Raw genomic sequence first — 24,000 nt, 5'->3', positions numbered from 1 at the left:
TTGTGATGCGCGTCATCGCTGACGGAACTTATCTCTAGTTCAAAAGTATATATCTCTTATTAAGTCTGATCAATGCCTAGTATTAGAGCATACTAGGCATTGATCAGACTTTACTTACCTACGTAAAACTTAGTTAAGTGTGATTTTTTTTATGAAGATGAGGGACGAGACGAGCAAGACGTTCAGCTGATGGTAATTGATACGCCCTGTCCATTACAATGCAGTGCAACGCTCAGGATTCTTGAAAAACCCCAAAAATTCTGAGCGGCACTACAACCGCGTTCGTCACCTTGAGACATAAGATGTTAAGTCTTATTTGCCCAGTAATTTACTAGCTACGGCGCCTTTCAGACCGAAACACAGTAATGCTTACACATTACTGCTTCACGGCAGAAATAGGCGCCGTTGTGGTAGCCATAATTTAGCCGGTATCAAGGTACCTTCTGCTGGTATGGTACGATGAAGTGTTGAATGCAAAAAATACCGTCCTCAATTATAAATTTTATAACGTCGCTACTCATAACTCATTTGTATTTATTTCCCAGGACATTGTCGATTGTGTTCCCAACGCTTTATTATTTATTAAAACGTAGCACGGTTCAACATGAACTCAGAGATAAGGTGTTGGTAGAAATTAAAAATGACACCAGACACAACAAAAATGATGAGACATATGATTCACCAAATTCTGGAACGAGACAGAATTGTTCGTTCTGTCACGATATGTAACTTTGTTTTATCGTTTGACAACGCTCTTATCATTCTTCTGGTGCTACAAGATAGTTTAGGTGACCCGCGTGTAAACTCGTTTGTCCTCCTCTAATATAAAAAAACAATTACATACACACACATATTCACACCTTGTTTCCGTCGAGGTAGGCAGAGACAGTTGAATGCCACTTGCTTCTATCATTACAAATATCACGCGCTTTCTCTACATTCATTACTCTTTTCATACATGCTCGACGGTTGCGAGTACTTCGGATATTTTCTTTTCTCAAAACGTTCTCAATTTGGTCGACGAATGTTCAACGAGGTCTCCCGCGACCGACTTACCCACACACACTTGCCTTATATCCTACTAATATTATAAATGTGAAAGTTTGTATGTCTGCATGTATGTTTGAACTTCTTTAACGCAAAATCTACTGAATAGATTTTGATGAAACTTTACAATAATATAGCTTACACACCAGAATAACATATAAGCTATAATTTGTAAAAATATAGTGTGCATTATACAAAATATAAAAGAAGTGTGATTGTTATTAATAAATACAACTAGCGCCATCTCTTATCAACTAGCAAGCAAAATATCAAAACAATTTATATGGCAAAACAACGTTTGCCGGGTCAGCTAGTATTTGATAAGTCATTATTTCTTCACTCATTCGCTCTTCTCAATAAAAAAAAATTCTGTGGTATATATTTTGTGCTGGTTCTCTGTCTAATCTCAACGATCTATGCTAAGTCAAAGTTATTCGTACTGTAATTAGTTTACTGAACTCGCCGCTACATTGCTCCCGTGTTGGAGAAGTTCTCATGCGACAATTAATTAATTAACATTCAGCAACTATGTCTAAATTGATTGATGATGAATTCGCATGAGAGAATATGCATGAGTATAAGTCATTTGTTCTGATACTCCAATATTATAATGACCATAAAACGAATGAAATAATGTCTCATTAAGTAATCTCCAGGATATAGGCATTTTTTATTATTATGCCACCGATATTTGTACGATTTTCAAGCTAATTCAAAAATAGGAAGAGTTTCTTTAGTGAACTGTGTTTTTTTGTAAATTTGCCTCATTTGTATAAGTTATATTTGCCCATTAAAGAAAAACATTTGTTGGGTAAATTCCTGAAATGGTCCAGTTTAAAAAATCAGATCTGATGATGTAGTTAATGAGTAACTCCTCATAATTTATTAGCATAAATTATTGTTTTTTATCTTTTAAAAGGTATCATTTGGTGAAGTTAAAACTGATGATAATGGCCACAAACGGTCATCAGAATATTATGAGGTAAGTATTTTACGTATTGTGACCTGGTAATTTTTTTTATGGAAAAGTAGGACTAACGAGCGTACGGGTCACTTGTTGTTAAGTGATCACCGCCGCCTCATTCGTTTGGTTCAACACCTTAGGTATCACAGGAGCGTTGCCGGCCTTTAAGGAAGGTGCACGCGCTTTTTTGTAGGTATTCATATGGTATCGTCCCGGAAACACCGCACAAGGAAGCTCATTCCACAGCTTTGTATAATTAATTTGTTTATGTAATTAAACAACTATAACTAACTAAATTTCAAATTGCAATTATTTACCAATTTATTACGAAATCAAGCAAATTATTATTAAAGGAATGGGATATAAAGCATGTTAAAAGGTGATTTAATATCATTACAAAATTTACATTGGCAGCTTTAGGATGCCTCTAATACTTGCTCTGTGCTGCACGATAAAGTAGATATTTATGTTATGTTTTCTTATAGCACAAGCTGGAGGTTAAAATGTTTAGTTATTTTTTCACCACTCTTCGACAACACTTCCCTTAAAGCCTCGCCTAGTATCGGAATACTAGGTCTCGAAATCTCGAGCAATTGCCAATTTCGTGGCCATCTGGAGGGCAAAGCCAAATTGGCTTTATAGAAACTGGGCGTCATTAATAGAGCACGGCAATACTTCAAGCCGGCCCACATTCTAGCATTGTACAAAGCGCAGGTCCGGCCACACATGGAGTATTAAAAGAGAGGGTGGTGATTACCTAACATCGGGTAACCCACCCGTACCCTCGTTTGTCCTTGAGGGCACAATTCAAGGTCAGAGCGAAGCAGCATAACCTGTGGGGTATATCACTTGCATAAGGTGAACGAAATTTTCGTCTTGTCACTTTTTCACATTAAGTAAATATAAACATAGCATTCAAATACTAAAGTATTGTAATATGTATTTCCAATCAATATGGCGTACGGCAAGAACTGTTACGTTTTGTAACTTTTTTGTTAGCCTTTGTATAGAGTATTCGAATCTATCTGTTGAAAACTATACCTACATTATTCACCTTCATTCTATTATAAGTTCAAAGGGGAATAGCATTTCCTAAAAACAAGAAATCGAATGAGGGATATGGATTTAGTCATTAATGGCCGTTTTCAATATCGTATCTCTAGTCACGGATTCATTGCTGTCACCGTTTAATGACAAGATCTTATCTATCCATAGTTATGTTCAATATAATTATAGTCCAATGCTTTATGTCGATAGGTTATTGAAATGTAAGTAAGCGTAAAAGGATAGATTTGTCTACCACTAGTAAGTTAAACTAAGGATAGATAGGTTATTGAAAACGTCCGTAAGTCGATCGACTTACTCGGATGCATACTGTATAGTCGCATACTAATATAAAATATCTATTTTAAAAACTAATCGAACACAATATTAATAGCTACTGTTAATTAAATTTCTGATAAAACACACTACTTAACCATCCCTATTGAAAGGGTTACTTTACTTTGTGGTTATATTCTCTCGACGTCCATTCATTAAACTCTGTTAACGCATTCCTTTAATTAAATAAACTTTGAGTACGAAATTTGAATAGGTAATCGTTTTAAACAGAATCAAAGGATTAAAACGCCTGTTATTATAAACTAGTTGCGACCCGCGACGTCATCCGCGTGGAGGGTATGAGCCTTAAAAATACTATATCTGCATTTGCCGGTATATGATGGTATAGCCTATATTCTGTACCGGCATTTTGTTAATTGATGCAAAATTTAAATCAAATCTATTTAGAAGTTTTTGCGTTTTTCCGAACAGACAAACAGACGAAAATTCTGTTAATAACTTTTTGGGCTGCGGAATTAAAGAGATACTAGAGAGAAAAGTTTGTTTCTTATATTAATAAAGTAAAATTGATATCGAGTTACAATCCTTTTAAATTAAATTACTTTTGGAATGGTAGTGCCATGTTGGGTCCTCACGGACACAACTGAATTGGGCAGACACTTCCGGAGAAATAGGGGAGTGCCCCCACTCTAAACCGGCGTGAAATAGCAGCTATGGCACTGTGTTTAAAAAATGAACGGTCTAGAAATAGACTAATCCAGGACGGTACAGGCTGTAGTCCTGGAGAATCCGTCCCTGGGCGTCCACAATTAAGGCCTGTACCTAATAGTGGATGCCCAGGCTGCCCCACATATTCTGGGAGGGGACAAACCTGTGCTGACTCGGAGCAAACAAAGTAGGAGGCTCCACCACATTAGCTGTGGACTTTTACATCAGGGGGCTTCGCTCAAATTTAAATACCGTCCACTTTCACCTGGAGACGGCGAAGCGGGCCCTGCTCTTTTAAACCGAGACACAGATATCCTCTCTGGCTAATTCATCTTACCTCGCATACCCGGGGTATAATCTGGACCGGTCCTTTATACCGCGGGCTGGCATGTGCGTTTACGCCAGGGAGGATGTCTGTTCTCGACGCCTGAGTTTTCTTGAAGAACAGGACCTGTCCATCATATGGGAGAGTTTTTTGCGCCGGTTCTTCTCTCTCAGAGCACCATTTTGAAATTACATCAAAAAGAATTCTACAGCGATCAATTTTGAGAAAATAAATGCCTTTTATTAGTTTGGCGATAGCAAACATTATTTACTTTTAGCTTAAGTACCATCTGAATTTCGAACTGCCACTTTTATTCTATCCCTCAAGTTGCACTAAACTGCACTCCATGAAGTAATTGTCATTAGTTTAGGAGTCCATCGCGGACAAACAACGTCACATGTAATTTATATATATTAAGAATATGACACACCTTGTATGTTATTACCGCTTGTCATCTTGATAGTTGAATCATAAGATGTTACGTGGCATTAGCCCAATTATAATTTCACTAACTACGACACCCTTCAAACCAAAACACAATTAATACTCCTTGCACACTATAGCAGGCATCTAGTGCAGTGAAGCCTCCCACTGGTTTAATTGATTTTTTTTCTCATAATTGATTCCTTTATAATTCTTTTTTATATTTATATTAATCGTAATTTTTCACAACTGCTATGAAAATAAGTTTCATGAAGCGCCTTTATTAAAACAATAAGCGAACCGTGGCAGAATATTAAACAAATTTTTCTGACAATATATATTGCGACTTACCCGTAAAAGTAGTGCAATGGCATTGAATCTCAAAACTAAGCTAAGATAATAATTTTCAGGAAACGCCTTCATTAAAAACATAAGGAAAATATCAATGAAATTTAAGTTCGAGAGCCGTGGAAGAATATTAAGAAAATGTTTCTGATATTTTATTATTGCGACTTACCCGTGAGAGAAATGCAATAGTTTTGAATGTCAAAACTAAGCTAACAGCACAACACAAGCCAAAACCCTCTCTAGCTAAACGAGACAATATCTGGATTTTGTTTAAATTATTTAATAGCACTCTATAATGATATTATTCAAAAATAGCGAAGAAATAAGATTGCTCTACTCATTTATTTGCAGTAAATGCCGTTAGTTTATTGTGTTCCAGTAAAACGTTTTACGATGGCCACGTGATTACTGCAGGAGGCTAACGACGCTTCTGAGATTGAAGTGATACAGAGTGCTTGTCTTATTTCTGATAGTTAATGAAGTTAAACTGCCGTTTTCAGTATATGTGGTTGATGCAATAGGTATGTATATAACGGCATTAGAACCATAACTAGTTATGAGTATTCCAAGTGAAATGCTTGAGACAACATAAATCAAATCTTAAGGCGCTATATTCCTAAAAAGTAACATTTTTAAAAATCTACTTAAAATACTTCTACAAATACTACGGTTCCAATTTTTTGACATGTTTATCTTCATTTCTTTATCTAAATTATCGCTGTTTCGAAAGCACGATTACGAAAAAAAATCTCGATAGATTTATTTTTTGAAAAATAGTCTTTTTTATTTGAATTGTTTATACTATCATAAAACTATGATAGCTATAAACACAAAACTTATTTTATTCGATAGTTTATTAGTATTTATAAGTTTTCAGTGTAGGATTTATCAATACGCTTTATCAATTATTTTATATTATTTTTTTTCATAATAAACCAAACGCGACGCCTTGGTTCCATGCACGCTCAAGCCAGCAGTACGCCCGTGACCACTGTCAAAGAAGGTACTGTGTTCGTGTCTCTCGGGCTCACGTTACGTAAGATTTTAGCAAACAAGTGCAAAGCGGGAATCATAGTAAAAATATAATGATGATGCGACAGCGTATTTGTTGAAAATATATAATATAGGTAAATGTAAGTCGGAAAGTACTAAAATAAAATTTACGTAATATTATTTTGAATATTATGCCACGCGGGATTTTTGTATATATGTACTTTAGGGAAGTTAGATAAATCCAAGATGACCGCCGCACAAAATTATGATTTCGGCAATATGGATATCGTGTCCGAGGTTCTCGAGGGTGCAGATAACGATTTTGTGATCATTTTTGAAATCCAAGATGGCCGCCGCACAAAATTATGATTTTAGCAATATGGATATCGTGTCCGAGGTTCTCGAGGGTGCAGAGAACGATTCTGTGATCATTTTTGAATTCAAAGATGGCCGCCGCTCATAATTATGATTTCAGCAATATGGATATCGTGTCCGAGGTTCTCGAGGGTGCAGAGAACGATTGTGTGATCATGTTTGAAATCCAAGATGGCCGCCGCACAAAATTATGATTTCAGCAATATGGATATCGTGTCCGAGGTTCTCGAGGGTGCAGAGAACGATTGTGTGATCATGTTTGAAATCCAAGATGGCCGCCGCACAAAATTATGATTTCAGCAATATGGATATCGTGTCCGAGGTTCTCGAGGGTGCAGAGAACGATTGTGTGATCATGTTTGAAATCCAAGATGGCCGCCGCACAAAATTATGATTTCAGCAATATGGATATCGTGTCCGAGGTTCTCGAGGGTGCAGATAACGATTGTGTAATTATATTTGAAATCCAAGATGGCCGCCGCACAAAATTATGGGGTCAGCAATATAGATATCGTGTCCGAGGTTATCGAGGGTGCAGAGAACGATTGTGTGATCATATTTGAAATCCAAAATGGCCGCCGCACAAAATTATGATTTCAGCAATATGGATATCGTGATATCGCGGCGGCCATCTTGGATTTCAAAAATGATCCCAAATTCGTTCTCTGCACCCTCGAGAACCTCGGATACGATACTCATATTGTTGAAATCATAATTTTGCGCGGCGGCCATCTTGGATTTCAAAAATGATCCCAAATTAGTTCTCTGCACCTTCTCTCCTACGTCGATAAAAAAGATTTACTTCAAAAATGCATAAAAAATATTATCACAGTAATTCCGTACTCTAGCACAACTGTAAGTTTTAAAAAATATTACGCGGTTCATTCTGGGTCGGCGGTCGTTGACCCGCATCGCTCGGTTCGTTCTCAGCCATGCCCGACGCCCTTGTCCATGCGTACCTATCGAATCTAACGTTCGCACAATTTTTACCTAAAGTGTTGGGAAAACCTCGCCTTAAGCAGATTGCTTAAATGACACAAATTAATTGTGTATTTTTGCATCGAAACACTAAAATGTAAAAACATAATATTATATTTTGAATACAAATCTCACTAATAACATCGTTTTTTATAATGATGATAATAACATTGGTTCTTACCAACGAATACTTTAATAAGGTAACGCAAAATAAATACACGTTATTTATTTAAAACACGAGCTATAAAGTCTTAATACAATTAACTCTATATAATAACACAATAATATGATTCATAAAAGTTATTAATGATTAAATCCTTAATTAAAATTTCGTCTTCCTCGCGTGGGTTTCAGAGCGCTTTCTCACTACGTCCGATCAGAGTCCGAACCGTATCCATGAAAACACGGTCCGAAGTAGTCGTAGAACTATGTCTACGATTAAAGGAAAGTAATCGGATGACGGAAGCCGGATCTAGTGCGTAAACTACCACCACCGTAAACTACCAACATCAGGATGTTTTATTGTCTTTTATTTGACCTAAAATAATTTACATATTGTCCTCTGTCACACCAACTGCTATAACCGATTATGTGTTTCTGATCAATTATATTATTATAATTGGCTTTTTTAAAGTTGTAGTACTTAAGAGGTTATTTTAGATTATTATGATGTTAGGAGTTCCATGGGTGGTTTTTAATTAATTTAAAATGAGTACATTTAATTAAAATAGGGAAAAGTAGAGAAATTAAATTAAATTTTAATATATTCATAATATATATTTCCTGCCGGAATGACTCTGGTGGCTAGTAGTTTTAATTTAATATATCTATTGTATTGTAAATGTAATTGATAAGATTTGTTTTGTATAAAAAAAATCATCTATTCTGATATTACGAGTGATCTTCTATTACCAGAGCAGAGCCTCTTTCAGCAATCATTAAAGTGGGTCCATTTGTATTACAGCTGGTGATATTTGGTATTATACTTGCATCTATTATTCTTAAGTTTTTCATAAAATGAACTCGTAGTCGATCATCAACCACAAATTGTTTTGGGTCGGGGCCCATACTTGCAGTACCAGCAGGATGATATAATGTAGTAACTGTATTCTTTGCTACACATTTCCAATAATCTCCACTATTTAATTCAAATTGATCACAATCAGGCCATTCCAACCTTGCTATAAATGCATTATTAGACTTGAAATAGTCCGTATCTATTATTTTGGTTAATATTTGAATCCCTTCAGTAATTAGCTCCAAATCTTTCAATTCTCCAAAATAATTAGAGTCGATTAAAGGGTACTCATAAGGATTTGAAGAATTTAATACGATTGATCCGCGGGACAGAGGATGAAGTAAAGCTACTTCAAATACGTAAGTTGAATGATTTTGAGCCTGCTGTTTTAATGAATTTATCACCCTTTCTTTATATTTTAAAACGTTGAGAAACATTTCAAGTTCCGATGGAGTGTTAAATATAGCAAGCAAGTTTTGAAATTCTGGGTACGAGAGATTTTGAGTTTTTGAATAAAACGCACTTATATCTGTAACGCTTAACTGTGCTAGGTATCCAGTACGGTTGTATAAGTATTTAATGACATCAAAGTTAGCGTCTCTTTCTGATGTGGAGTTTTGTGGATCCAGCATAATAGGGATCGAAACCGCCGCATGGTCCTGTAAGTTTTGACCGACTGCTGGCAGGTGGACTTTACATTCAATATTATTTGACTCTAAATGTTTTTTGTCACCTACACCTGAAAGCATTAGCAAATGTGGTGTATTTATTGCACCCGCACTTAAAATAACTTCAAATTTAGCATTAAAAGTCATATTTTTTCCATCAATATCAACTTCAACACCATAAGTTTTCAAATCATCATCAATTAATATCTTTGTCACGTATGCTTGATTTATCACTTTCAAATTTTGTCTTGATATTATTGGCTCCACATACATGGCGTATGTTGTTGTTCTCATTCCATTTGCAGCAGTCACTGTACCTCTACCCGAACCGCTTAAATTTGCAGTATTTAAGTCTTCTTTATTTTCTATTCCCATTTCTTGAAATGACTCGAGTATTTTGTCAATAATATTACTGGATGTAAAATTTACTGTATTTATGACTTGAAGACCATCATGGCCATAACTATTTTTTATTTCATCATTATTTAATAGTTTTTCACTCTGTAAGCTCTCTGCTTTTTTAAAAAACTTATTGATAATTTCTTCACTCCAATTGTTGTTACCAAGATCTTCCCAAGATTCATAGTCATGTGCTACTCCCTTGTAATAAAACATCAAGTTTATTTGATGGCTGCCACCAAGCATTTTTCCACGTGGCCAGTAAGTACTTCCACCTACTAGTGCTTGACTTGTTAGGCCATTGTCAACAGTGTAATACTGCCAATCATATTTTGTCATATACATGGATTTATCCAAATTAGGAATCTGAAATGAAACGTTTCAGTAAATAAATATCTCAGCAAGGTATTTATACTGATTTTGGTGTTTCAATGTATCGTAAGTGAAAAATATCGATAATAAGCGTTTATCGATATCTTAATGTTATTTAATTTATGTACTCTTTGTAGACATTAATTTATTGATAGTTACAGCTATTATTGATAGTGGACATCAATGGCAATAGAAATTAATTTAATTTATTTTTAATTTTATAGATTTATTAAAAATACATTATATAATTTAAATATAAGCTCTTGCACGTACACATGCTCGAGGATCAGATTTATATTAAATAGCCCCTTTTACATACTTCAAACACCTTCATAAAATATAACCAACAATATTTGTTGTTGTAAATCTATACTAATATATAAAGCTGCAGTGTTTGTTTGTTTGTTTGAACGCGCTAATCTCTGGTACTACTGGTCCGATTTGAATGATTCTTTCAGTGTTGGGTAGTCCATTTATCGAGGAAGGCTATAGGATATGTTTTTTTTTTTCAAAATTAGGGATCCGTAATAAAATTGCTATTTTGTAACACAAAGTGTAAAATCGAAAACCTATTTTTGCGTGCGCTGCAAAAACTATTGACAATAGAACAAAATGATGAAAATCTCGTGAATTATACTTTATATGGCAAAACAACGTTTGCCGGGTCAGCTAGTAAATCATATAAATGTAACGAATTAAAAGTTGTTGACCCTTATGCCTTTTACTTCAAATCAGGCATTGGTTTTCTAGCAAGGTAGGTACAGTAGACCTAACTAGTAGTAGTTGCGCTTTAGTCGGACAGTACGACATAAGTTGTATGAAACGCTGCTTGCTTCGTATATGCAATCTGTATACTGCCTACCATAGGGGTAGTAAATTAATTTAAACACTAGTGCTATATTTATTGAGGTTCATAACGAGGTAGGCACTGCCTAATTGCCTATATGATATCCAAATATTTACTATTGGAACTTTACATAATATCTGTGACCGTTAATTCATCAGTATGGACTTCAATCTGTAACATTGCTTTAGTGTTTGATATTGAGCATATTATAGAGTGTGGACCGTATTCAATAATGACTGAGTAAATCCGAAGCCAATTATAAAGTACCTCTTCTCTGTATGCACATAGAATTTATTAGCGAAATATTTTATAGCCTAAACACAATATGATTGGATTTGCTACGGCGGAACCAACGGACGCGGTTTAGTATAATAATCGATGGTATGTCACATTATCCATCGCACAAAATTATTATTATTACCACCCGGACCGTACTGAGTAAGACGCCGGACCAATTGATGCAAGGCGCCTACCGGTCCGTCCGTTTATCCGGCCGTAGCAAATCCGACCATGTGTTTAGGCTATTAGAGCACGAAAAGCAACTCACATTTAAATCTACGTTTTTAATGACAAAATTTTGTCCTTGTGCATATTATAGTAACTGCGTAACATAAACTCACATGAAACTATTATAAATTAAATAGAAAATTATTAGGTAAAAGATTATTTCGAGGTGTAAAGAAACTATATTAAGTATACTGCAATAAATAATATTTAATGCCGTTATTTACTTTTGGGCAACCTTTAATATACCGAAACTACAAGATACTAAAATTGCCGTATCAAACTAAATCAAATTTTATACTAAAACCTTCCTCGAGAACCACGCTATCCATAGCTGAAAACAACATGAAAATCGGTGGAGTAGTTTTCGAGATTATCCTGAACTGGCAGACAGTATTTTCAAAGCGTTAGAATTTATTTCTTATAATTACCATTATTAGTGGACACAGCTGTATTTATTGTATTTGAGTCAAGACTGGTTGTTACAATAATTACAAATGATAATAGTGAAAAACATAAATCAAAATATATATCAATTAATATATCAGTTTTTTAAGTTCCCGCTAAGAAAATTGAAAATTTTCAATAATTCGGGAAGTTATTGGTTTTACCCAGTTTTTAGTGAATCTAGTTTCCGTCAGATCTCGACGTATTAAGGTCCTAGGAAGCTTCCCTGACTATTCCCGCGATAGTGTCCGTACGTCTGTATGTATGTGTGTGTAAACCTCTTATAGCTTTTGAACTGCTCGACCGATTTCATGGAGGTTGGTACCATTCGAAAGGGCTTAACTAATCTTAGATTTTGAATACAATTCGGACCGACACGGAGCGGTAGGTTCAAGGAAATCTCAAAACAGTTTTTTTTTAATAACTATTAAACGCCTAATCGGTACGATTGACTCTAAAAACTATTCAGCATTAAGTGCATCAAACTCAAACCACGTCGATCGACACCAAACCGGTCAAAATTGGTAGATTGGTTCGTAAGTTGTTCGTAGTAGAGTTTTATTAAAACATTTACATAAAACTTTGTTAAATATTACCAAAATATGAAGTAAAATCTGTTAATTCATTCACAAAATATGCATTTTTTTTCTATAGTGGATCATAAAAATCACCTTTGCTTCTACGGGTGGCTCTGGTCCAGCTTCAAGGAGCAATACGTTATAATTTTGGTCTACAAGACGTCTTGCTACAACACACCCAGCTGTTCCAGCACCAACAATTATAAAATCAAATTCATCTTGATCTGCAAACAAACCTCATCTGTTACTAAAAGGTTAATTTTTGATAATTTTACAATAACGTAATGCAATTATGACATTGTTGTGAATGTGGCTATTTTTTTATAAGAATCTTTTTCTTAACTTTTTTGAGGTTTTGCTGCAATAATTTAAACAATTATTCATTGGCTGAAATAATGTATCATAAGAAATATACAATTTGTACAGAATAATCGTATTAATAACAAACCGATTGTATTAAATTTTTATCTTCGTTTATTTACGTTAATATCTACACCATTATGTGAATTTCATATAACTCGATATTAAACTTACCATTTACATCTGATTTGGGATTAACATCAGTGTTAATGTTGCATTCATCTTTTTGAAAAAAGTTTAATGCATCATGGAAGATGGAAGCTGCCATGCCTGTCGTTGGGTTAGGGCAGTCTGTATTATTAGTGCTGTAATTATTTACAATGTTATAATCAGAAAATTGCTATTTTATGGAAAGAAATTTAAGAAGGCAAAGAAATTTGCTGGTTACTTTACAGTGAGCGAGCGCGCCGACAATCATGTTTTCTAAGTTTTTTTTTATGAAAATAAGGGACGAGACTAGCAGGACGTTTAGCTGATGGTAATTGATACGCCCTGCCCATTACAATGCAGTGCCGCTCAGGATTCTTGAAAAACCTCAAAAATAGCGACATAAGATATGAAGTCTCAATTGCCAGTAATTTCACTATTACGGCGCCCTTCAGACCGAAACACAATAATGTTTACACATTTCACGGCATAATCTAGCCGGCATCCTGTGCAAAGGAGCCTGCCACTGGTTAACACTTAAATATATTAAAAGACAATTTTACTAAATAACACTACTTCGGAAAAGTTGAGCTGCATTGAGAAGAAGTGGCAAGGAACTCATTGTTTCTCTTTTAAATCAATATTTACAGTTTTACAATTTCCCACTGGTAAACTTGGTTTTCCTATTGAATAAAAATAACTCTAGGCTCTTGAGAAATTTGTAATGGAAATGGTCCTGGAACCATCACGCCCGAAAGTTTGGTCCTAAAGCTTTTATAAGAAGATATGGAGGTGAGTAATGACTTGCTTTGAGTCAGCGGTAAATCTATTTTTAAGAAGAGGACATCAAACTGTTGAACAGGTCTTTTTATGATTTCAAAACGTAGCCGCCCCAATATCTTATGGTATTTGACAAAGGATGTATTCGTACATCTATCGATAATACGATATACGAACATAGGACTTATATGCCCTTGAAGAGTCTTGAAAATGACAGAGAAGGCAATCCCTGAAATTTAGTTTTCTTTAACTTTCCATTCCATTATTTTGATTCAATACTTTGAAGCACGTTTGAACATAAGAAGTTTCGAACACAATAAACGCGTTAAAAATTGTAAAAATCTTATTAAATTTAACAATTTTATGGCCATTTCTAGTTATACTGATGACAAATAGATCAGAGATGAACGGAATACTCTATGTGTAGCTGGATGTATTGTAGACTGACACATGTGTTATAGACCAGTGTTGAAGCCTTTGAAAATGATAAAAAGTGAAAAAAATAATAATAGTAGGATGAAACCTATTGGAAACGGAAGCGAATATAACAAAAATGAAAGGAAAAATAAATTACGGGCGATCCGAGGTCGGGAAGTGGAAAAGGGGGGGTCCATTTTCATTAGGTTTCATTTTACTATTTTGTTTTGGTGAAAAATTATCGATCCTGGTCTATTTCATTTAGTTTCTTCAAAATTATACATCCTGAGAATATAATATAATACAAGAAAATAAATTTCTTATTTTAAATTAAGACTAATAAAATTTACTTACCAACACATTGCATGGTAAGATTGTACCATGAATATACCACAAAATAATAAAAACTTGTAAAGAGTCATCTTTAGAGCTACATATAAGTAATTGAATTCGGCAGGAAGTAATTCGATCGAGGTAAATTCAAAATGACTGACTATTTATAGCTCTAAGTAATATTTAAATACATTATGGTTAAGATTAAGAGCATTCCACACGCCATGTGTATTTATTCAACAATTTATTTAAATATAATACTTACAAGAAAATTTAGTGGATAAGTTAATATGATAAATGAGCATTTAGTCGAAATGTTTTATTATGAAAATTATTAAGGGGCGTTAAAACTATTGTAATACATTTTATTATAATTAAGTATAAACTGAATTAATTGTCTTTTTCATTGCCCCCGTCTTTACATAACAAGGTTTTTTTTTTAAAAACGAGGGCAATAGAGCGCTTGGACTTGTAAAGTGATCATTGCCGCCCACATTTTCCTACTATACCAAAGGAATCACAAGAACGTTGCCGGTCCTTTAAAACATTGTACGCGCTTTTTTGATTCTGTTCGGGACTTCTCGTCCCAAGGGACTTGAAACGAGTGAAACCGAGTGACCCGCCCGTCGCCACATGTGGAGACGGGCGGGTCATTGAGGTGGGAGCGGTTGCCTCTTCTTCATTTTAAGTAGTTAATTCTGTTGGGGGAGAGATGCTCCCCTTTGAGGGCTTCTTTGGAGCTGAGGGAGCGCCTGTTCTCTCAGCTCCGTTGTCAAGTCCGGTGAGTTGTCGCTGGTTTGTGCAGGCCCTGGCGATGAGCCCCAAAGAAGAGGAGGACTCGGGATGAGCCGGCACGGGCGCAAACACGTCGCTCTTCTTCCTCGTCCCGCATGAGATCGCACGGGTAGCGGAGGCCGTCAAGTGGCCATGCATTCCAGACGGCCAGATCTCGCAGGTGATGAATATCTGACGCGTCGGTACGTGCGTACATGTTCACGGCGAGACGACGAATGAATTCGTCCAGGGTGCATGCGCGGCGTATATGAGTCGGCTGCGTAAGTGGGTCTTGTTCACCAAGACCTTCACCCTCAGAGGGAGGCTTGAGGAGAGCACTGGACGAAGTAAGGCTATCACGGCGTTTGTTGACGCGATGGTCTTCGTGACGTGCTCATACATGTTGAGCCGGTATGGGGTATGATGACCCCGACGTTATATGATGAAGCATGTAGATTGTTTAATATAAACCCACTGAAACTACGCCGAAACCAACAAGGTGTAATGTATCTACATGCTCTATTATCAGGCAATTAAAACTGTTCAGAATTATTGAGTGCCCTATCGTGTATTGTACCACAATATAGAAAAACGTCATACGAAACTCCTGGTTCCACCACGTACTAAAACGAACTTTTATAAAAACTTGACTATATGTAGGATTCAAAATAATTACAATAATAACTATGATATTCTAGATATCTTCTTGTTAGAAAAAGATAAATTGAAGCGTGAAATTACACCAGTCTAAAGCAGTGCCTTACTTATTTGTTATACATATTATTATCAACTAAATACATACATATGCATTCACACCCACACACAAACATACACACAGAGAATAAGAAACACACGACTCACGAGGCTGCTGTTATTCTGTAATACAGCTCGTTCTAAAACTATTGTAAAATAATATTAACAATATGAGTAATCTATAATAGCCTTAAGAATTATGTTTTATAATATTGTTTATATAATTACTGTAACGCTATTGATTTATCATCATCGTCCATCAATCATTTCATCTGTTAATTACCAATATATAAATAAATCTTCGACTGGGTCAAATTCAAATATTTTTATTCAAAATAGGATGTGACGTCACCTATTGAAAGTGAAAAACTACTCGCCATTCCAAAATGAATGCCTCAGACCGTAGAAGAATGGGCGCAACAAACTCAGCAGCTTTTTCTTTATCGTAAAAATATATTTACAAGGTTTTTTATATATTTACAAGGTTTTCAGCTTTTTTTTTATCGTAAAAATATATTTACAAGGTAATATTGTACAATTAATCTTATTATTTAATAGCCCGGGGGCAGTCACTCCATTCCCAATCTGTGGTATCGCTAAGAAAGTCATTTATGTTATGGTAACCTTTACTTTTGTTTTGAACATTTTCTGGGATCGTGTTGTACATATACATCGCCCCACAAAAGACTTAATAACTCGACTTAGCCGCCTGAAAAGTGATGGGTCGGTAGCCTTATGCCAGTGCGGTTTTTTTTCCCGGCTTTGGGATCATAATGACGAGGCCTTCCTTCCAGATATTTGGAAAGTGCCCCGAGTGCAGGGTGCCACTTAAGAGCCGCGTCATCGCCGCGATGGTTTGGGAAATCATGATAATAAATAAAGCTTTTTTTATTTATCAACACATAATTTTATATTTTACTAGTACTCATGCTGCCATTTAATTTCCCAAATATTAAAAATTATTTATGATGGGTTTTATATTCATGTAATAATCAAAATGAGTTATGGGGGCATTAATATAACTTTACTTTTTTAATATAAATCAGGTGTAATTATTCATATTAAAATTAAATAAATCTTTTTAATTACTTTATTGCCTAGTTTGCAAATTTAAAAATTCTTTGTGAGGTTAATTAAAAACAAAAAAAAATTACGGTCTATTCTAAAATCGTTAAATACATTTATCAGACTTGTGCATTTTACGCAAGGTACTTGCTACATAACAATTTGGCCGTTTACAGTGGGTCAAAATCGCTTACAAACTAAATAAGTCAGTTACAAACATACATACAGGTGAAGCTAATAAAAAGCGTGTAAAAATGTAGAATCTGTCATACATTTGCAATTGAGTTTGGTCATCTTTAAAACATTTTTACATTACTTTTTATATAAAATCTTTCTCTTTTTCTTCATTAAATTTGAGTTAAATTTCATTTACGTTCTGAATATTATTTTGCGGTTCATCAAAAGCTGGCAATAGGCAATTTTCAATTGTTTTCTTCAGAACGATTGAAATTGAAATAATAACTTGTTGTACTATCTATAAAATTTTATGAAGTTATTACGTTTCATAAGTTTTCCACTATTAAATGCCTTCCATAAAGTATTGTGAATTTTGAAAGTGCAAGTGATAACTAAGTACTACAGTAGACAGAAATATATTTTTCATTTCTCATACTCAGAAAGTAATATTGTTTTGCTTTTATTATTGGGTGGAAAATGCTGCTTCCCTCCATTGAGAGGGAAAAACTCATAAAAATTACTTCCCACCTAAGGGCCGGAATGAATTTAAAAAAAAAGTACTGCTGTCAGCTGTGAAGAGTTCTATGTAAAAAAACCAGTTAAAAAAAAAATCTGCGACCATGTGACTTTCTAAACAGCCAGTGTGAACTAAGCGCAAACTTCTATGAGTGGAATAAGCCGCAACAATTGCGCGGTGAGTTCCATATTTAAAATTTAAAAACTCGATATTTATTGGCGGGGTTCTAATCTGTGCTTAGATAAACAACTAGTTTTATTTTTCTCATATTCGAAATGAAAAATAGAGTGTTTAACACGGGTAAAAGAATAAATTCCTACTCGGACTATAGCCATATATAAATACCCCGGGAATTGATTCTTTCGACCCACGGTTAACAATCTACTATTTTACCACTTTCTAATTCGATACCTCATATCGATCATTCAGTTCGATGAAATTTTCATGTTGCTTGATTTTCAATGTCGCTCATGTTTTCTTCGTCATAAGGTTGTAAATCATACAAAAGGTATGGGTTATTTTAATGTAAAAGAAGTTTGTTGATATCATGTTCTATATGATTCCACTCCATTTTTCCTAAACGTAACAAAATCATTTTGTAAATGAAGATCCGCTAATTCCAACAAACTGAGATTACATGGGCGCGCAAAACTGTAATGTTTTTTTATGAAAATAAGGGACGAGACAGGCAGGACGTTCAGCTGATGGTAATTGTTACGCCCTGCCCATTACAATGCAGTTGCGCTCAGGATTATTGAAAAACCCAAAAATTCTGAGCGCTCGTCACCTTGAGAAATAAGTTGTCAAGTCTAATTTGCCCAGTAATTTCACTAGCTACGGCACCCTTCAGACCTAAACACAGTAATGCTTACACATTACTGCTTCACGGCAGAAATAAGCGCCGTTGTTGTACCGATAATCTAGCCGGCATCCGGCGCAAAGGAGCCTCCCCCTGTACACACGTTTCGATATAACGCTTTTTTATTTTTGTGGGGTCTAAATGGACGATTCTGTTCAGGGTTAAGATTTTAAAAATAAGTTCTGAAAAGTTTGATGATAGCTATTGATGAGTATTTTGCTATGCTCCCTCAAACAGTGGCACTTTTTAGGACAGAATCATCAGACCTAGACATAATGTCACATATGAGTCTTGGTCCCACATCTTGTATGTGACGCAAGTTGGCACCTAAGAACTTCTCTTAGGGGTGTTCCTTTTTTCTCTTTTATTTCCAAAAAACGTCTTAAATAAAAAATCTTAAACATGGGTATTTGAAGGATTCTTTCGTTGTCCATTTAGCCGTCTCTATAAAGAAACTTACGATCGCTGCCGATTGACGATTAGAGATATTTTTTTTATTTTGAAACAAAAGCACACAAAAATTAAATTATTTACAAAAAAAATTTGCGATTTTGGCAGCGAAATATTGGCAGTCGGCCGCCAGGCCAGGTACACACTATTTATGGTACAACATTTAATGCTCTAATTACACTATGACTAAAACAAAATAAAAAAAAAAACTACACAAACAAACGACAAAGATTTTGTGTGTATGTGCGAACGTCCTAAGTTGTGAACTACTCTATTACAAAATACTTAAAATAATTTGCTTTTTAAAAGAGTATTTAGTATGGATGAATATATCTGTTGGTAAGAAATTCAAACTAATATGTAAATGTATGTGTTACATCGGTAAGTAATTGGCAAAGCGGGTACCACCTAGTAACACAAATAGCTGTATTTCCCAAGACTCATTTGTTAATTTAACATATCAAGGTTGCAACACGAACCCAGTGATACGATGTCGGATGCAATTAAAAATCAAACTGCGCACAAAAAAAAACAATCGCTGACATCTGCGAGAGTATTTACTTTCAGGAAAGACCCAATTTAAAATGCCCAAGTATAATGTTGGTCTCAATGAGATTTAAATTATAGTTTGTTCTTGAAATACAACGTATGTTACACTGTATTTCAAGAACAAAGTCATTGTTCATACAGTGGATGAGTGCAGCGCAAGACCGATCGTCATGGAGATCTTTGGAGGAGGTCTTTGTCCGGCAGTGGATATCTTCCAGCTGATAATGATGATACTTATCTGGTGAGTAGTTTAATTTTTAATTCAAGGAATGGCAATGGTACACCCATACAGCCAACGCAGCAAATGTGAAAATTACAGAATATGCCTACCAGCAATCGGCAAATAATATAGAAAAATGTTTAGTCTAAATAATTAAACATGTATATACTATGTGTTACCTTATATTTCTATTAACCTACCTGTCTGTGCAATAAAAAAGTGTGCTTTTTGGCGACTTTATATTAGAATTCATTGGACTTAATAGTATATTAACAACAAAAAATACTACGTATCGTTTTTATGTCCGTAGGTATAATATCAGTGTAGGTGTAATATGTGTGGCCGGGGCAGGCCTGGGTATGTGAAGGTGTAAGTTTTCCTAGTGACTTGTCTTGCTTTATGGGTACCATAACGGTGCCTATTTCTGACGTGAAGCAGTAATGTGTAAACATTATTGTGTTTCGGTCTAAAGGACGCCGTAGCCAATGAAATTACTGGGCAAATGCGACTTTACATTTTATGCCTCAACTCTCAAATCATCAGCTGAACGTCCTGCTCGTCTCGTCCCAAGTTTTGTGGGATAATATTGTGAAAAAAACTGTTACAAATGTGTTCAGTAATGGTTATTGATATTTATGGCAATTTTAAAATACTGTGTAATAAAATAATATAAAAAAATGAAAAGGCTGATGAATTTCAACCATAAAATCGTTAGAAAAAAATTGTTGAATAAGCGCATTGCTTATTTGAATTCAGTTTAAACATTATATTCATGCGCAGCAATATATTTTGTGAGCCCATTTAGAAACAGTAAAATTAATATTTTAAATGCTAACATGCAAAAATGTTTCAAAAATAACAAATCATCTGAATAAACACAAAAACTAAGTTATTAATATTGTTTCATTATAACAAGTGTTCTATTGTTTTTGCAGCGACAATAAAATATAAGATTCGCTTGCCAAAAATTCATCAAACAATATTAACAATACCATTTTATAAATAGGAATGTATAATTCAATATTTCAAGGATCATTCGTTATTATAAAATAGATACTTGCAGACCCAGCAAACGTTGCATTGCCATATAAAGTAATTAAAAAAAACTAAGGTTATAAAAAACAGATGCAACCGATTCTCAGACCTATCAAATATATCGTACTGTAATTATTGCATTCGATTGCCATCTTGCAACCCTTGTTAGGTAAGAATTAAAATTTAAGTTGCCTATTACCGAAATATCAAAAATATTAAATACTTTTACCGTCGCACGGAACAGTTACTTTGAGCAGCATTTTTTTATTATTGATATTGGATACTTTGCAAATAATACACATACAAACTTCTCTTTTCGCTGCCGGCGCGGCGCTCTTCTACGATACAGATAATATCCCTTGTCATTGTGGACAGTGACTTCTATAGCATGTCCCTGCGAGCTTTAACACTGTATTTCATCCCCATGTAGTTCTAAGTTTAAAGAATGCTCGAACTAATGTGTTATAAACTACTGTTTTATGACGGGATGAAACGAGTAGGACGTTCAGCTGATGGTAATTAATACGCCTTACCCATCACAATGCAGTGCCCTCAGGTTTCTTAAATAAACCAAAAATTCTCAGCAGCACTACAACTGCACTCGTCACCTTGAGAAATAACATGTCAAGTCTCATTTGCACAGTAATTTCACTAGCTACGACGCCCTACAAACCAAAACACAGTAATACTTAAACATTACTGCTTAACGGCAGAATGGCCGTTGTAGTCAATGGCGCCTGTTTCTATTATATGGGTACCAACCTATAATCTAGCCGGCATCCTGTGCAAAATAGCCTCCCATTTCTTATCAAGTGCCTAAATTCCATGGTTCTATCTCCGAAAATGACGAATTCCTTATTTCAACTAGTTTTTGAACCTTTTATCCTCTAAAATTTTACTATACAAGAAGTTAAATGTACTATTTCAGTTAAATATCACCAAATTTACATTTTAATCAAACAGTTTTCATACCTAAACCACTATAGTAATTGTATGTTAATTATTGTTCCCTGACAATTTCTATATCATTGATGACTCTCTAGTCTCTATTTTTACATATTCATTAACAACATTTACACAGCATAATGAACGCACTTATTCATTATCATCATAATTTCAGCCGGAAGACGTCCACTGCTGGACAAAGGCCTCCCCCAAAGATCGCCAAGACAATCGGCCGTCCGCTGCCCTCATCCAACCTATTCCTTCGATCTTGAACAGATCGTCGGTCCATCTTGATGATCGGTGATCGCCATTCGAGGACTTTACTGCCCCAACGGCCATCTGTCTGTCAAGGTATGTGCCCTACCCACTGCGACTTCAGTTTCGCAATCATCTGGGCTAGACATAGCACAGTATAGACCAACTGGTAACTTTACGCGAGGTGATCTAGTCACACATATTTAGCCACTCAGCAAAAGAGAGTTTTTCTGGAAGATGTTAATGCATTCGCCACAGCCCTTGCAGCTTCTGTTTTGGTCTCTTTAGAAATCTTTAGGCAGTGTCAGGTTTTCATAAAGTGAGCATTGCCAGATTTACTTGCCGCAATTTTTAATCTGAGTCCCCAAAATTGTAACAGCGTCGAACAAATTGGCACATAATATAATAATAATGTGTATTTAAATGTATATAAACATTGAAAAAAAGTCTTACGGCCTTACAAATAAAATTGGCATAAAGTTATAACTTAGCACTGTATGACGTATCACGTTTCCCGCGTTTATTTGCAAGGACATTTGGAAAACTTCACAATTATGATTATACTAGCTGACCCGGCAAACGTTGTTTTGCCATATAAAGTATAATTCACGCGATAGTTTTATAAGTAATAAAATATTGCCTATATTATAGCCTGTACATCATTTTGTTAATAGTTTTTGCAGCGCACGGTTTTCGATTTTACACCTTGTGTTACAAAATAGCAATTTTATTACGGATCCCTAATTTTGAAAAAAAAAACATAGCCTATAGCCTTCCTCGATAAATGGACTACCCAACACTGAAAGAATCATTCAAATCGGACCAGTAGTACCAGAGATTAGCGCGTTTAAACAAACGAACAAACAAACACTGAAGCTTTATAATATTAGTATAGATTGACAGTGTTGTCAGCGATATAGTCAACATTTTGCATATTCTTGGTTTGTTCTCAGTTATAACTATATACCAAGATTATTTGTAAGACCCTTAGAGTTTTCATATAAAATGCGAAGAAAATTTTATCCCCAATCTATTATTTAAAATTAATAGTTTATAATACTTTGTAGCTCTTTAGCTTTTATAGCCAGTCGTTAAATTTTATACATAGCCTGGGTAGAAAGGGACTTAGAGTACATTTTGTCCAGAGATTTGTAGTGTTGGGAAGATCCGCGAATACAAATCTAATGCGGACAAAGTCACGGTCAGAATATACATATAATAATAATATATCCTATCCATTTGATAAACTAGTCTAACAACACCCAAATTTTATCAAGATCTTACGAAGGACATACAAACGGAGAGACAGATTGACAGACAAAAATTCCAAAAATCGTAGAATTGGTGTCAGTGGATAAAACGTATCTTTACATCACAGAAGTGTAGATTTCGCGTAAATTCCAAAATATTTTAACAAATGATGGCAACCAGAGAGTTCTTATTTGTTGAATCAATTATTGAAAGCGAAAAAATGTGAATCACAATGAAAATCACGCCAGCGAAAAGTTCAAAGAAAAAGGCAAATTGAGTAACTCGAGTTTGCTTGCCGTTTGGAGAGCAACCGATCCGGGCGACTGTGTTCCTGACAGGCCGTGACGATGAGTGACAGCTGGGGTGCGGCGACGTGAAGCACACATGTGACTCGCCACATGTGGGTGTCACGGCAATGTCTTCACTGAAGTTGGGATTTATAAAATACTAGTAGTTGCCCGTTGCATTCGCAACTAAAGGTTTTACCTCAATAAAATGATTAAGTATGATGTATGATGTAGTATGTATGATGCACGCCAAGAAAGGGAAGATATTAGTAGGACAAAGTGGAGTGCATTTTACTTTGTTTATCTTTCTAATTTTTAATAAACTTCTTTCAATTGCTCTTTGATTGTTAGCAATTATCTGCTTGACTTTTTCTGTAAAGGTCCACGTTTGGCATTTAGTAATTGACGTTTGAGTATTTTAGCATTACTTTGCATATTATTGTAATTGAAATGATTTATAAATTTAATTGAAAATAAGAACTTGTAATACC

At 35.0% G+C, this 24,000-nt stretch overlaps 1 protein-coding gene across 2 annotated transcripts in view; it reads right to left on the bottom strand.

Annotated features, from left to right (window-relative positions):
* Positions 1 to 14,517, bottom strand: part of LOC126969424 (ecdysone oxidase-like) — a 492,930-nt gene extending 478,413 nt beyond the window's left edge. The window contains exons 1-4 of one of the 2 annotated variants that reach the window (XM_050814831.1): positions 14,394 to 14,517; positions 12,870 to 13,000; positions 12,429 to 12,559; positions 8,041 to 9,953 (exon numbers count right to left, since the gene is read on the bottom strand). In XM_050814831.1, coding sequence (XP_050670788.1) covers positions 8,394 to 9,953; positions 12,429 to 12,559; positions 12,870 to 13,000; positions 14,394 to 14,461 — 1,890 coding nt within the window. In that variant the 5' untranslated portion in view covers positions 14,462 to 14,517 and the 3' untranslated portion in view covers positions 8,041 to 8,393. The remainder of the gene's footprint in view (positions 1 to 8,040; positions 9,954 to 12,428; positions 12,560 to 12,869; positions 13,001 to 14,393) is intronic. The other variant, XM_050814832.1, reaches the window with a different exon arrangement.
* Between the last annotated feature and the right edge of the window lie 9,483 nt (positions 14,518 to 24,000).

This window comes from Leptidea sinapis, chromosome 18 (genome assembly GCF_905404315.1).
Source record: "Leptidea sinapis chromosome 18, ilLepSina1.1, whole genome shotgun sequence".
NCBI classification, from domain to species: domain Eukaryota; kingdom Metazoa; phylum Arthropoda; class Insecta; order Lepidoptera; family Pieridae; genus Leptidea; species Leptidea sinapis.
The sequence above is the reverse complement of the archived record's forward strand: the minus strand, read 5'-3'. Positions and strand labels throughout refer to the sequence as shown.